This window comes from Lagenorhynchus albirostris, chromosome 16 (assembly GCF_949774975.1).
Source record: "Lagenorhynchus albirostris chromosome 16, mLagAlb1.1, whole genome shotgun sequence".
Classification (NCBI taxonomy): Eukaryota; Metazoa; Chordata; class Mammalia; order Artiodactyla; family Delphinidae; genus Lagenorhynchus; species Lagenorhynchus albirostris.
In genome coordinates this window covers 37,824,050-37,839,952 of record NC_083110.1, presented here as the reverse complement: position 1 = coordinate 37,839,952, position 15,903 = coordinate 37,824,050, and the positions used below count along the sequence as shown (strand labels likewise).

General features: G+C 46.0%; 1 protein-coding gene across 1 annotated transcript in view; it reads right to left on the bottom strand.

Moving 5' to 3' along the window:
- Window positions 1-13,393, bottom strand: part of WDFY4 (WDFY family member 4) — a 248,647-nt gene extending 235,254 nt beyond the window's left edge. Inside the window, exons 1-4 of the mRNA XM_060125755.1 lie at window positions 13,160-13,393; window positions 4,230-4,344; window positions 3,342-3,454; window positions 1,100-1,234 (exon numbers count right to left, since the gene is read on the bottom strand). Of these exons, the coding sequence (XP_059981738.1) occupies window positions 1,100-1,234; window positions 3,342-3,454; window positions 4,230-4,344; window positions 13,160-13,393 (597 nt within the window). The remainder of the gene's footprint in view (window positions 1-1,099; window positions 1,235-3,341; window positions 3,455-4,229; window positions 4,345-13,159) is intronic.
- Window positions 13,394-15,903: the final 2,510 nt, after the last annotated feature.

Sequence of the window (15,903 nt, the reverse complement as noted above, 5' to 3'; positions counted from 1 at the left end):
GGTCACCACTTAAAATATGATTTATGTGTGGGCAAATGACACCTAAATTTCTAACAGATGCAGCTTATAGACAACCCACCATAAGTGGAACCTGCCAGAACTTATGAGATACCCTCTGGTAAAGATGATTCTGGCCTGAGAATTGGTCTAAAATGGATGGGGATGTGGACGTGCATGTTCAGTGGACAGCTGCATCGGCAATCCCCAAATGGTCCGAAGTACCTGCTCTGTGCGAGACCCTGGCCAAGGCACAAAGATGAGTAAGATACACAGTCCCCCCACCAGAGAGGCAGGAGGAGTTTTCTGGAGAATGCAGCATCCCAAAAGCTGAGAAAGCAGAACTTGTCAGTAAGGGGGCAGGGGAGAGAGGTGAGAAGTTATGTTAAAAGTCGCTGCTGGTCAGAGAGGATAGGAAAGATGGGTAATGACATGAGGACATAGCATGTGATGCCTGAGATGGCCTCTGGGAGGAGAGACGGAGGTGACCACACAGAGTGGTTAAATGCCTTTCTGTGAGCAGTCTCAGGAGCCAGGTTCCCAGGGTTCCAATCCCAGCCCCGACCCACCACCTCTGTGACCCTGGACTCATGTTTACTCACCGTGCCTTAGATCACAAAACCACACACATCCTGTGGTGGAAGAGAGGGCTCGGGGAGGTGACAGAGGTGAGGTTATGGCATAAGGGTGGGTACATAGCAAGTACTTAGAAAATGTTGGCTACAGTTCTGCAAGGGGGCTTAGCATGTTTGTTCTCAGAGGTGCAGGGGCCAGAGACAGGAGGTTCCAGATGTCCGGGAGGGTCGGCGGGACCTTAGAACACAGACTGGAGGACAAGGAGCTGGTGTGGCCGAGTGGGGGAGGAGGAGCACACCGTCCTGGGAGAGAACAAGGGCAATACAAGGATACAGCGAGATGGAGAGAAACTCCATCTTCCAAATGCGTGGGGTTCCCCAGCATTTGCAGAGCCTGGGGGAAAGGGGTGATCTGGACCCTCCAGGAGAATAGAGGAGCTTCAGAACTCGGGGGAGAGAGATGAAAGGAGGTTGGAGAAGCAGAGCTCGGTCTCGGCCCAGGGGAGTCCAGCCCTCCTCCCACTCACCTGCACAAACATCCTCTGAACTTGAACATCACTCTCAAAAAGCTCTTTCTTTCCCAGAGGAAAGACAAAGAAGAGGTAAAGGCACTGGAGGAGCAGGGCTAGGAGCCCCGATTCAGCAACTCTGCCCAGCGTCTCCTGCAAGTGAAGAGCAGACGTGACCCAGGGCCGCAGAGCCAGGCAGAGCACGGCTCCAGACCCAGACTAGAGAGGTCAGCCAGTGCGGCTGTTTTAGCCACGAACGTGGGTAAGTCACTTCCTCTCTCTGGGCGACACATTCTCAGTTAAGAATGGAGGCAATCATAGGGCCCACTGGGATGGCTGTGAAGATTAAGTTGATATAAAGTGTGTATTATGTGCTCGATAAACATTATATCTTTTACACAGTAGACAGATGATAGGAAGGAAGGAAAGGAGGGAGGGCAGGAGGGTGGAACTGGTGCAGGGCAGAAATCCAGGGCTTTCCTGGCAATCATACCTCTGATTTTGGTAGGTTTCCTCCTGATGAGGGAACTGGAAACTCAGTAGGGAAGAGGTGGTTGAGAACAAGTACACGCAACTGAATTAAGGACGTGCTCAGGGCCCTGTCCATCCCTTCGTCCAGATTTAAGACCTCATCATGACCGAAACAGCCCTATAGGTGAGGACCAATAATCCAGAGAGCCACACCACAGCTAAACAGCCCCAGGGCTGCCAGACAGAGAGGAGACAGGGAGCTGGCAGAGAGGGGCCAGCCTGAGTGTGAAGCTTCCCAGGGCCTCTCTTCATAGGCTGTGCCTGCAGCTGCACCAGGATCACTGTGGCTGTGGCCTCTACACGCATGTGTGCACACACGTGACCGTGAGACAGCGCGTGCACGGTTATTAAAAATTATACTGTCCATGCAATTTCCCACCCGACTGACTAATCTCACAGACATGGTGGGTAAATTAGAAAAGAGAAAAGAGGAATGTACAGCCTGGGCCAGCAGCAGGAGTGTACTGCAGGCCACTAGTCCCTAAAAGCTTCCACTGCAGGTAGTGTCTGCCCCTATATTGGACATGTGGCCCTGCATGACTGCACTCAGGGTGGCTCTCCCTGTCCTCCAAACTGCACTGCCTCCCCAGAAAGCCAACTGCTTACTCTCTCACTGCTTTGGGGGCAGACTCCTCGCAGCAGAAAACAAGGCTCTAGGTTACTTTTTACTCTTCAGACTGAAAACAGTCCTTCTCCAGGGGCTGAAAAGCCCCCACCCTGTGCTCCAGGCCACTGTCCCTAATGGTGGTCCAGGCAGTTTACATGGAAGAAAAGTCAGATGGTCCTCCCACCGGTGAACAACTGTTTGCTGTGCTCCTCTCTCACCTCCTGGCACTGTCTCCAAATGCCTGTCTGATGCCTCTGCTCACCATTAGACAGAGGGCAGCCACCACCCCAGCCTGGTTCCCTGCTGTTCCTAGTCTGGGCACAATGGGCAGCCTCGCTAGATGGAGGAGACTCTGGGCCTGCCCTGCACAGGGCCTCGGCCACTGCTGCTGATGGCCACAGCTCCCAGGGACTGCTTCTGCCTGAGAGGACACCAGTCCTTGGCAAACCACTCAGGGTCCCTGCTTCATGGTGGGAGGCCGTGACTGCAGCCAGGATGGGGCCTGGGTGGGAAGGGAAGGAGGAGCGGTCGCTTTCGTCTCTGGGGAGACACGGGGCAGGTGCCTATAGGCCTTGCTCCTTTAGTCTGAATTTAGCCGGAGGTAGTAAAGAGCAGTGGCTCAGAGCACAGAGTCAGACAGACTACAGCTGCATATCACGGGCGAACCTGATTTCTTGTCACCAGTGCAGCATCGCTGTAAGCTGACTCGTAGGGTTTGGGGAGGATTAATTAGTACAATGCATGGGATGCGCCCAGCCTCACCCTGACACACAGGAAATGTAGTCCATACACATCAGTCATTTTTGATCCTCACACTGACCCTAGAATGGAGGCATTCTTATCCCCAATTTTAGAATTAACAACACAACAGAGATGCAAAGAGGTCAAGTTATTTGCTCAAGGTTACACACAGCTTGTCAACTGAAAAGGCAGGATGTGAATATGAATTTCAGACTCTGAAGTCCACGTTCTATATCCGAGGGGAAGTAGGGAAGGAAAAACGATAAATCAGTTTCATGAAAATAAAGACACCCTTGAGACATGCCACTGCCCTGAGCTGGGACGTCCCTCTGTACACAGGTGAGAAGCACCCAGGCTGGGCCACTGGGGCCTGGAACTTACCGAATCTGTCCCCGTAAGCACGTACACTGACTTCAGGAGCAGGTGGCCATCCTGCTCTGCATCCGCATCTCCCTTACACCACAGCAACTGCCCAGCTGCCACCCGTGCTTGCTCTGGAAGAGTGTGGGGGAGGGGAGAAAGGGTCACCAGCAGGGCAGTGTGGTGGCCTGGTCACCCAGCTTCTCTCCACGTGGGCCCCTCTCTCCATGAGATGTGCCTTAGCGTCTCTAGGGAACTTCTGCCTCTTGCCCTCCCAACAATGACACCTGCATCTGTACCAAACATTTCACTCTCTGCCACATGAATCTCCTTGGAGGATAGCCTTTATCATACCACCCTCCCTGTTCAATAACCATCAATGGCTCCCTATTGCTAAATAATAATAACAAGCTCCTCGGCAGTTGGACTTGCCACAATCCAGTGTCTTTTCCCCACTTCCTGTATCACACAGCCCTTTTTGTCACAGGGATTTCTGCAATCTACACCATGCTCAAGCCACTCCTTCCCCCTGGAATTCCCTCCTGCCCTCAGTCTCCTAGCCCAGCCTCTGGGGTCCAGCTTCCTGAGTGGAAGGATGCAAGTCAGGAGACCTGCAGCAGGAAACATGCTTGCCTTTGGCTTCTGTGTGTCTGTGTGTGTATGTATGTGTGTGTGTTTGTGTCCCTCCCAGGAGCAGCAGAGTTTACCAAGTCCCTCTTCTCTTCCCTCTTTTAGCCTTTTCCTTTGTTCTCCAGGGTATTCAGTGGCAGAACCTGGCCTTCCGTGTGCTTTCGAAGTCACTACTCTCACTCCTCTAGAAAGCAGAGAGGGGCTTAGCCGGAGGCCTGGGAGGGGTCTACAGAGCTGTTTTGCTTACTGTGAAGTTCTCCAGGACCTCTCTTCTCTCACCTGCAGGCTTTCCCACCAGTGCCTTCTGTATTTCTTGGGCAAGTTGGTTGGAAACATCTTCAGCCAGCCTTTGGAGACTGGGAAAGCAGATGATCCCCACGGAGTGTTCCCAGGCCTGAAGTGCAACATGCAGGATTCGCTCAGAGATGTCAAAGCTACAAAGCAAGGCATCAGAATCACCTCCTTCCCTCCCTGCCAGCCCAAACCAATGGCTCAACTCGCTTGAGCCAGGTGCATCCAAAGGCCACTGAATCACCTACCCTCCAGCTTTCACTGTCTCCCTACACTAGTGCCTATGAATTCTTCAACTTCCTGCTGAGCTCCAAACACCTCCAACTGGCCCCTGGACGTCTCCCCTGAACTCGTGCTCCTGAAACATCAAACACACATAACTGAATCCACTGCCTTCCCCCCAGACCTGCTGCATCCTGCCTCAGTGAATGTCCCTACCAGGCACCCACCTGCCCTAGTGGGAAATTCCAGGAGTGATTTTCTACATCCCGCGTCCCTCCCCTTCCTCACCATCAATTGCTGTGTCTCACTGATTCTCCTCTTACACACTTGTCAAACCTCATGCAGATATCTTAGTTTTAGTCATGCAAGTATTTCCTTCAGATAAATTCTAAAAAGGATTAATTTAATCCTACAATTAATTTAATTGTAGGATTAAAAATGTGGGATTTTCAATTAAAAGAGTGGTTTTTTTTTCTCTTTTTAGTGATTTGGTACCTATTACTAACTACTAACTCACTCTCCAGAAACAATTTACCAGATTAGCCTCCAAGGGCTCCATGGAAAATGTCTGATTTCTCTCCACCCATGCCAACGTCAAGCACTATGGTCTATGGTGCTTTTTCATCTTAAATGAGAAAACTTGTAGAAGAAAAAATATCTCATTTCAATTGCTATCTTTGGATAACTAGAGTGGATGAATGCTTTTCATGCCTCTTGAATTGTCCATTTTTACTCTTGGCCTATTATCCTATTGGAGTTTTCACTATTTTCTTATTTATTTCAAAAATCTCTTTATATATAAAAATCGTTAACCATTGGTCTATAATACTATCTCGATTTTTTTCGAATTTGTCATTTCATCTTTAAATTTGGTATTGTTTGGTTTTGCTGTACAGAAATCTGAAATTCCTATGAAAAGAAATTTCTCAGTCCATTCCTTTGCTTTCTGGATTTAGTTACAAGCTTAGGAAATCCTTTCCGAGTCCAAGTTGTTGTCATTTTTTTTAATCTCCTATTTCTTTTTAATTTCCTTAAAATCCTTTCTTATCTGTCCCTTTAATCTCTATCCCATCTGCTCATCATTTTCCTCAGACTTTTTCCCCTTATTGTTTAGGATACTGTTTAATAGAAGTCTTTTACAGTTCTGCTTGGGATGCCAGACTCTTTTCAAAATTTCCTCCCAGTTTCCGTAGTAATCCTATCCCTAGATCTGCTTTTCATGCAAAGCCTTTTCCCTTTGTTCTCCCTTCTTGTCACAGGCTGAGTACAGAGTGGAGTGACTGTCCTCGGCCCCAGACTTGAGTTCCTGGCAATTCCTGATCCCAGGTTCCCACCAGGAAGGTAAGCTGCTGTGCCAATTAGTGGCCTCTATGAAATGTAATTTTGCTGGACTCCTGACTCCTGCTCCCACTCACCAGCCGTATTAAATTATGTTCCTGCCCAGAGGCCTGACCAAGTTTTTTTAAGCTGAGATCCTCCTTTAGAAGGGGTGAGAAACACATAAAATTTCCAAAGGGAAATCATTTTCAATATGTTTCCTTGCAATAGATACTACCTACATTTGTTTAAAAGTAAAAACCTTTAAAACTCTTCTCTATATGAAAAGACACCATATACAAAATGAGGAGGCAAACCACAGATTGGGAGAAAATATCTGCAATGCATATAACTGACAAAGGACTGGTATTTAGACTCCTATAAATTAATAAGAAAAAAATCTGATTTTTAAAAATGGGCAAATGAAACAAGTAACTTATTGAAAGATAAATGGCAAATTACTAATAATCAGGAAAATGCAAACTATAACTGCAAGGAGATATTTTATAATTTTCTGGTTAGTAAAAATGAAAAATCTGACAATATCAAATGTGGGTGAAGGTGAGGAACCATGAAACCCCCATACTCTATGATGGAGTGTCACTTAGAAGAACCTCTTTGAAGAAGCATTTAACGTAATCCAATAAAGTTAAAGGGGCACACATCCAAAAACCCACCAATTCCAATCTTTGGTTTAGTCCCTAGAGAAATGCACACATGCACAAGGTGACGTTAACAAGAAATATTCATGTAGCGTTATTTTTGATTGGGAAAAACAATGTTCATCAATAGGATAATGAATGAATAATTTGTGACATATCTATATAAGGATATCATATAGAACTGAATAAGAAAAATAGAGCTGTATCAATATGGATAAATCCCCAAAATAGAATGTTGTGGAAAAAGCAAATTGTAACAGCATATTACAGTATGAGTCTACAAAAACCTGTGAGACTGTACATAAATTACACAATAATATTGCTTATGGTTATAAAAATGCACCCATATTACTGTATAATTTACATATAGTCTCACAGGTATTTTAGAATGATACTGTAATATACTTCTGTAACTTGCTGTCTCTCTCCCACAGGGCATGATAGTTCAGCAGGTTGGGAGTTACCATTGGAGGAGGGTGGAAGGGGAATGAGTTCTAGAATTCATGCACAGGTGGCTTTAGTTTATCTGAAATGCTTCATTTCTTTTATATGGGTGGTGAGTACTTGGTTATTTTGATTTGAACAAAACTTTGTATCTGAAACACTTAAAAATTTTCTGCCCTATAAACGAACATAGTCGCACCTTTCCTTTGTAAATAAAAAAGCAGTGCATCAGAACTTTGCTAGAACTACAAAAATACTAGGTGAATGTTAAACACTATTATACACAGGAGACCTTCACCAAATATTTGATAAGCAAACACACGATTATGAGACCCACAGTGTGCAGAACGATGGCCGAATGTGTTGCGGAGCACTGGTTTTGTGCCAAATGCTGGGCCAAGCACTGACATGCATTGTTTCCACTAATCTGCATAGGGATTGGGATTATTATTATTCCCACTTTACAGAAACAGAGGCTGAGCCATAGGGTAATCCTAGAGAACAAGTTAAACAGCAGAGTAAAGAGCTGAGTTCTCTCACACATACACAAGTAGCATGTGCATGTCTAAGAAATGTATGGCTACCACCTGGAAACCAGCTCTCACGTGGAAAGGTTAATCTCTGGAGAGATAAAGTCAGTCCTTCTGGCTGGGAATTTCAGTGGTAACATTATTTCCCTCCCCAGGACTGATATCATATCTCCTATGATATCTTCCTAACAAATTCCTGTGCCTCCTCCCTGCAGTGGCAAACCCCTCAAAGACCAATTTGCAGGGAGTTGACTCAGAGGCATGGAGATCATCTTTGAGCAGTGGGACTCCAGTAGGCATTCTGCAATAAAGCAAATCGGGCCACTGTGAGTTGAACAGTAATTGTACGCTCAGCCAGATTCTCCCAAGGCTCACACTCCTTCCTGGGACCAAGATGGCTACTTCTGGAGGCCCCATTAACTCTTTCAGGCCACTGGGGTGCTGTTTGATGCACAGAGGCAATCATTTACTGAATGGTACCGTGGAGACCCCAAAGAGTTACGGCAGCTTTTGAAAGGAACTAATTTTTTCCCCAAACTGGGATTTTCACGCTGGGAGAATATTGTTCAATATTTTTAAAAACTTTTATTTACTTATATTCTCTAAACTGCACCATCATGCCTCGTGGCTGTCCCCTCACATGGAAGAAAGAGAAAAAAAATGATGCTCTGGTCTCCAGAGCATAAGGAAGACAGAAGCTCTAGAGGAGATGGGACAAAACCCCAGCTTTGAATGACAGAGAATCTGGTTAGTTTTCAAGTGTGACTGCAGTGTTACTATTTCTTCATTGCCTCAGAGTTTGGTGGTTTGACCTTTAAGTGAACTCAAAACATTTCAGAGACTTTACATGAGTTTCCCCTGATAATGTGACACAATTGATTCTCTCCTTTGTAAACAGAAAAAAAAAAAAAAGTGATGCATCAAAACTTCACTAACATAACACAAATATTGTTCCCCTGAGGAGGGAATAAACCACACTGCCGGCCCCACTCTGAAGTGGGTTAGAGTCAGGGATGGACAAGAAGCGGTATTTACCATCACCATCCCCTCTGGATACCACACTTGGAAATAACTGTTGGTCATCCCTATTATTATATTTAATGTTACTTCTCTCTCTTCCATAGTCAGTTGGGTCCATGCTGGGTTTGCATGAGAATAATTGACCACACCCAATGGTATAAACGCTGTACCACTGGCCAGGCAGTTAGCCTAAGAGTAGCTATACACACCTGTGTACATGCACATGTACACACACACACACACACACAAATACACTCATCTCCAAGTACAACTGATTTAGTGTTAATTCTAATCCCTCCACACTAGGAAATAAATGGATTCCTGTCCATTTTACCTACTGTTCTGATTATCTATTGCTATATAACAAACTGGACCCAAATTGAGTGGCTTAAAATAACAGCAGTCATTTATTTTTCTCATGGATCTGCAATTTGGGCAGGGCTCAGCAGGAGCAGCTTTTCTCTGCTTCAGCTGGGGCAGCGGACAAGGGCTAAGAGATCCATTTGCAGCATGGCACACTCACATGGCTGGCCAGTTGTGCTGACTTTCAGCAGCAAGTGCAGCTGCACGGTCAGTGGGTTTGGTTTCTCTCCACATAGGCTTTTACTCGGGGCTGCTTGGGCTTCCTCACAACATGGAAGCAGGGTTCTAAGCATGAGTATTTCAAGTGACAGAGAGAGGCTACAAGTCTCTTGAGGCCTGAGCCCAGAAATGTCATTTTTGCCCTATTCCATTAGTCAAGCCATCACAAACCCATCCAGACTCAAGGGGAGGGGACATAGATGTCACCTCTTGAAGGGAGCAGTGTGAACCCACCCGCAGTATCTCTAACCTACCACATCCACAGAGTCCCTTTTTTTCCCATGTAGCCCCACCCCCCAGGTGGTCTGTCCCAGACAGTGAGGAATTTTACACTAATTTCTAAGGATTCCCTGTCTCGCTGCCTGCTTTCTCTCAAAGTACATATGCTAAGAACAATCTTCAATAGCTACATCTGTAGCTCTAGTTTTCTCCATCTATTATTACCCAATATCTCTATGCAACGAGAGGACCCAAGTGGTCCCCTTTCCCCCAAAGCAAACTCCACTGAAGGCCAACAGGACCTACCCATGCTTGCTAGCAGAATGCCTTCTTCTCTTGGTGTAAGATCTTATGATAGGGAAGGGTGCTAGAAAGACCAAAGCCCAAGGCTCTTGGCAGAGAAAGAGTAGCAGTCAATTGAATCCTTCCTGCAAGCACTGCTCTGCACTCTGGTTACTTCAGAGTGGTTACTCTGAAGTCATTGGCTTTGTGCTGCTTCCTGTGTGATACAATAAAACCTCCTCCTTGTCTGCAACATCCTGGAGTCAGCTAAACAAACAGCACATGTGCGGGGGGTGGCATCCTTTTTGTATGAAAGGGGACATAGGTGCGAGCCAGGCAAAGCCATCGCACAGTGAGTCATGAGATAGGGAAAGAAACCAGATGTGCTCCGTTCTGTGAACCTCAGCACTGCCCGAGGGAACGCAATGGTTAACAGCACGAGCCCGGGTGGACTGCCCAGGTTAAGTTCTGCTCCCCACTAACAGCTGGCTGACCTTGGCCAAGTTATGCAACATCTCTAAACCTCCCTTTCCTCATTTATGAAGCTGGGATAAAAATAGCACCTACTTCACAGGGTTATTATAAGGGCTTGTAAGCATGGAACAAAATGCTTGGCTTAGTTAGTTAGAGCTTGGTGAATATTACTACCTATCATCAGTGAAAGTAACCACTTGCCCTGGCTTTGACCTAGGAAAGGGAGTGATGGAGCTTGGTAGAGGAGGAGAGCCTGCAGATCCCAGTGAGAACTTCATTTCTGACTCATCCCCTCAGGGCAGCTCCCTGCTGGGATTCCAGTGCCCTGAGACTTCTTATCACCAAGACAGTCACCAAAATGTTGAGTGGGTTTACTCCTTAACAACTGCAGTGTTTCTTCAACTTGGGAGGCAGTGGGGCTAGAATTTACTATAGAACCAACCAAGCCCCTCTTTGTATTTGCCTCATAGTAGATGCAGATTTATGTATAAACAATGACAGGATAAGGGAGAAGTTCATCCCCTGCTGTGTGTTTGGAGGAATCAGACATTAATCGGCCACATGCCATGGGAGACGGCATGACTTTTTTTAAAGTCCTGATATTTCTAAGGGGTTCTCTGCAGACAACATTGAAGAGTTCTGTTTTATGGGTATAAAATTCAGAACAGAGTGGTTACAAGCTTGACTTCTAACACAGGGACTTGTATTCCAATGGCTGTCCTCAGTCTTCATCTACAGCTCAGATTTTATCTGCACTACAACCCCCCAAAACCTCCCACCTTCCCCATTTCCTTTCTGCTACCAGCTCTTAATTAAGAAGCCTGAGGGCTGTGGTTCTGGCAGGGTTTATTAGTCAGAACTTAATAAGAACAACAGGTTTGTAAACATATAGGACTTAATAAAAGATATAAATTTTAAGAAAATGATAAAAAGCCTGTAATAATCTGCCTCTACAGGGTTCATCAGAGGTGGGCTCCAGGGATCCAAAACAGAGCAGATTTTGTCAGCAGTTTGGGGAATCATGGTGACAGGATCTCAAACTGCACATGTGCAGTCAGTTTCCAGGAGGTTGGTGGAAAGGTGATGGGGATCATGTCTGTTTTCCATGTGCTGTGGACTTTACAATCCTCATCTGATCTCACCCTCACAGTCTCCCAGCAAATTGGTATTGATTCCACTTTACAGATGAGGAAACTGAGGCTCAGTAACATTTAGTAGCTTGCTCAAGGATGCACAGCTAATAAGCAATGGAGCTGGGACTGGAGCCCTACTGTTTGACTCTAAAGCCCACGTATTCAGCAATAGGGCTGTTGTTCCTCCTTTTACCAGGAAAGGGTTTGGGAAACATGGACCAATACTAAGGTTCAGTTATAATAGGAACAGCTTGCTATCCATGAGGTCAATGCCTACAGGGTCAGATAACATAAATGAGTGATATGGGTTGGGTGAAAGATATTAGGGAGTGGGGGACTAGGGTAAACTGAGAGACCAAGACCATCTTCTGTTTAAAAGAGGTGCCCCTAACCATCTCCATCCAATTATCGGTATTACAGCTACAAATATTTTCAAGAGAAATCTGAAGTCTAAGTCTCACCTGAAAAGTTTCCACTTTGAAAAAATGGCACTAATTCATTTTTAACCCCTACAAGCCAAACAGAACACATTCTGGGTGCTAGTCAGTTATCCTCTGCTCTGGACAGATGCAGGTAAAACCTCTATCTGTCGTCCTTACTTTCATAGCACCAGGCCCTAGAACAGAGTATAGGAGCTCAATAAATATTTGTACAACAAATGAATGAATTCTCAAATCAACAATCTGGAGAGAGGCAAGGAAATATCAAGCCCTGGCTTTCAGATGCAGAGTCCTTTCATCAGAGCTAGGGCTGCCCAGAGGGGTGGAAAAGATACAGTGCAGTGGCTGGACCCCATATGCCTTCCCAGTGATTTGGGGGGGGAGGGGGCAATGCTCACATTTTTCCTTTTATAAGGCAGATTTGATCTGAGAACTGGGTGAGACAAGCTACCTCCCAGAAGCTGGGGTCATTAGAGCAGGGATGGCTGGGAAGGAGAAACCTGGCCCTCTCTCCTTATCTAGTTCCTCTTTTCCAGTATGTTCCCCATGCCCCAGTTATCCAATCTGTGAAATGGGTTGGATGGAGTATCCGAATCTGAAACATGGAGAAAAACAATGAATTCACGGACAATAAGTTACTTGGCAATTTTTTACAGAAAGGCATGCTTAAGTATTCCATGCATCCTATAAATATGATCCCAAGAAAATTCTGAGTCATCTTTGGAAATCCTTAAGTATTCCTGGTTAATAAGTGAGATGAAACATATTAACAAAGGGGTTTCCCAATAAAAACCTGCAAAGCTTCCATCTGTTCTAGTTTACTTTCCAATGTGAAAAGTATCTCATATTCTCTGCACTTTGAATGTAGGTACATGGTTTTTGTACTAATAACCCAAAATCAATAGTCAAGCAAAAGCTAAGTCTTCACAAAAAGACGCATTTCCAGCTCTACAATTAGACTTCAATGTTTTCAGCTATAAGGCAGACCTCACTGGCAGGAGCTTTATTCCAAGACAATAAAGGAAATCCCTTGTACCCAAACTGTCACCAGCTGCCACTAGTCAGAGTGCCAGCCCAGTGGACAGGCTGGACTTCTCTTGTGTGTCTGCAACCAGGGGAGGGAGCCCTGCTTTGCTGCTCCCATGGATTACACCTCAGTTTGCATTATTGGCACAATTTATGTTCCGGCTCTCCCAGGCCCTGGTGTTGGCATTACTGGTGTTTGAGGTTACCAGCCACCCTGCCACTCACATGTCAGGACACAGATGCCCTTCTAGCTCCCGAAGGTACAGGTTTCTCCTCTGGCTCCCAAGCTGGGATTGAAAATATCATTGTTAAACAATATCATTTTTTTAAACTAAAGAGACAATGGTACTCAAGAGCCAACTGTCCATCCTTTCCAAGCCCATCCTCACCCTGGAGATGAGTCTTGCTTGCTATCTTTATTAAATAGCACAACACTCTCCTCTAAGCAACCAGTCAGAGACCACTTGTGATGATATTAAAACTACTGACTCCAGCTTCCAATCATCCCGGAAGTGTCCCCAGAGCGCTGTATCATCTTTTTACAGTTTCAAAAATGAGAACACCAACCTTTAGGAATAGTGGGAGAAGATTCAACAGGCTCTTCTGATGTTCAGCTGGGCTCCTGGGAGCCAACTGCTGGTATTCCAGAAACTTCCTTTCTAGCATCTCCCAGAGGGCAGTGGGGCCAGGGGTCTGCCCTCCTGGTGGGAAATCAGGCTGAGCAGCATCAGGCTGGCCTTTATTTTCAGAACCTGGATCCTCAGCTCTGTCTTCAGCCTCTGAGACCTCTTTTGCCTCCATGCCTCAGCAAAGCAGATCTGAATTCAGAGCAAAAAAGAAAAATGAACAGTCCTGTCACAACACTTTCTGATGAAACTGATTGTGGGACAAGGTACCATCCTCATTCAGTCCAGTTCCTGTTGCAGATGGTTCCTCTAAGAATCTGAAACTGACTAAAATAAGGAACACTTCTGAAAAAAGAGACTCCAATTTAGATGTGACTCATATTGACAATCTAACGTTTGCCAGGCACCGTCCTGGGCTCTCTACACAGACTCTCTCACGAAAGAGATGGGTTTTCCTATTTTTTCTATGTAAGTAAGGAAACTGACTGAACCAAAGGGCACCAGGGTAGTGAGACATGCAGTTGAAATGCAAGGCTTTAACACCAAAGCCTGTGTTTTGATTACCTGACACTGCTCCTCTTTAAAAAGGCTGAGTAAATAGAATAGACGTGTAAATGTCCCACCAATATTTGTAGAGGCATGTAATTCTGTATCTTCTATTTTAACTTCCTTCTACCACATGAGATGAAAAGGATGTAAGTTCATTCTCAGCAACATTTGCTTCACACTCAATATTTTTAGAGGAATTTGTCCTCAAAATGACTCTTTAAACCCCCAAGTTAACTTAAAAGGACTTCTCCGTTAGTGCACACAAAAGTAATGTGTACGAGCCGGGGACCCAGGGTCAGCAGGCGTGACGATCGGGACATACACCATGAAACTAGCCAAAGCCTGATTTACCAGATAGGTAACCTTGAGAAGGTACCTTTATTTGTGTCCTTGACTTTTCAATTGTCATACTCTGTAGCCATGTCAGGACTGACTCACAGAACAGCAAAGGTTTGCCTGTTGTTTTTTTTGTCAGGAGTGCGAGAAACTCCCAGCAGGGACCAGAGTGTCCAGGTTCCCTGAAAGAAGCCTTCCCAGGCCACGATGTCACCACATAGGAGTCCATCCCGGCATCCTGCCAGCAACCGACAGCCACCAGTCAAGGGACAGCAAACAGACAGGTGGACACGGAGGTGGGTCTCCCGGTGTTTTGCTCTGGGCTAAGCAGCTGCGGAGGTGTGTCATGCTTTAGTTTTAGCCCAAACACACACCCCTTGCAGGCTAGAATGGGAGTTAACTAAGGGTCACGTGGCCAGATGAGTCCTCCCTCTTTGGAACATTCTCACCCTTTAGGTACAGAACTCCATGAGTCCCTGGCTCTTCTTCTATCACACATGCCTATTGCTCTCAGACTTCATTTGCAGAAGACACTTTCTCATACAAAAGCCATGTATGTTCAGCATTGAAAATTGGGAAGAAAAAAAAATATCAGGAAGAATATCAAGGCCTATATCCAGAAAAATGACTGTTGATATTCAGGCTTTTATCTACGAATAGACTGTTTAATAATATTGTTGAAGCAAACTTTTTATCTGTACTTTTGATTTTTTTGGTTGGTTGTCTGGGACTTGGTGTGGGTTTATTTGTTTCCGTTTTGAGGTTGACCCTCAGGGACAGGTGGCGGGGTGCCTCACATCTCTCAGTCTCAGCGTGGTCTCTTTCCTGACCAGGACCAGGTTCTTCTCTGGCACTGATGGTTTATTCATTCTTCCCTTGGCTTTTCATCCCCCAGTCCCATCCTCCCCACCCCACCCAGCCCACCTGCTTGATAGCACGAGTCGTTATAAAACATGGCACAAGAACATGATTTCTGGATGCATCATTTTAAGTTCCCCGAACGACCTTCTGCATCTTTTCTCAGCTTACTGTCTCACTCAACATTATGACCTCAGACCCAAGCACGTGGCTCTGTATTTGTCAACCTCATTTCTTCTAACCGCTGCTCCGTGTTACACAGTGGGCATCACGTGCCTATTTGATTTGTTTGCTCCGCAGTAGGTGGTTAGATTGCCTGAGACTTCTCAGACTGCCCTCTATCCTGTCCTGGACATTCCCACGAGACTCCCCTCATGGGGCTGCATGTGACTGGCTCTGGGTATAAACACCAGAGTGGGAGTGCTGAGTCAAGGGTGTATGTCTCTCAGTTCAACCAAGTACCATCAACTCAGATGCCTCCAGAAAGCTGGCACCAGGCCACACTCCCCCCACAGGCTCCTCTACCATCTTCTCTGTACCCCGGCTTAACATCACACTGCTTTCTAATGTTTGCTGATCTGATTGAAGTAAAGTGCTCCCACATTTTTTTTTTTTGGCTGCATTAGGTCTTCATTGCTGTGTGCAGGCTTTCTCTAGTTGCAGTGAGCAGGGGCTACTCTTCGTTGTGGTGCATGGGCTTCTCATTGCAGTGGATTCTCTTGTTGCAGAGCGCGGGCTGTAGGCACGCGGGCTTCAGTAGTTGTGGCACATGAGCTCAGTAGTTGTGGCTCGCGGGCTCTAGAGTGCAGGCTTAGTAGTTGTGGCGCATGAGCTTAGTTGCTCCACGGCATGTGGGATCTTCCTGGACCAGGGCTCAAACCCATGTCCCCTGCATTGGCAGGAGGATTCTTAACCACTGCACCACCAGGGAAGTCCTGATCC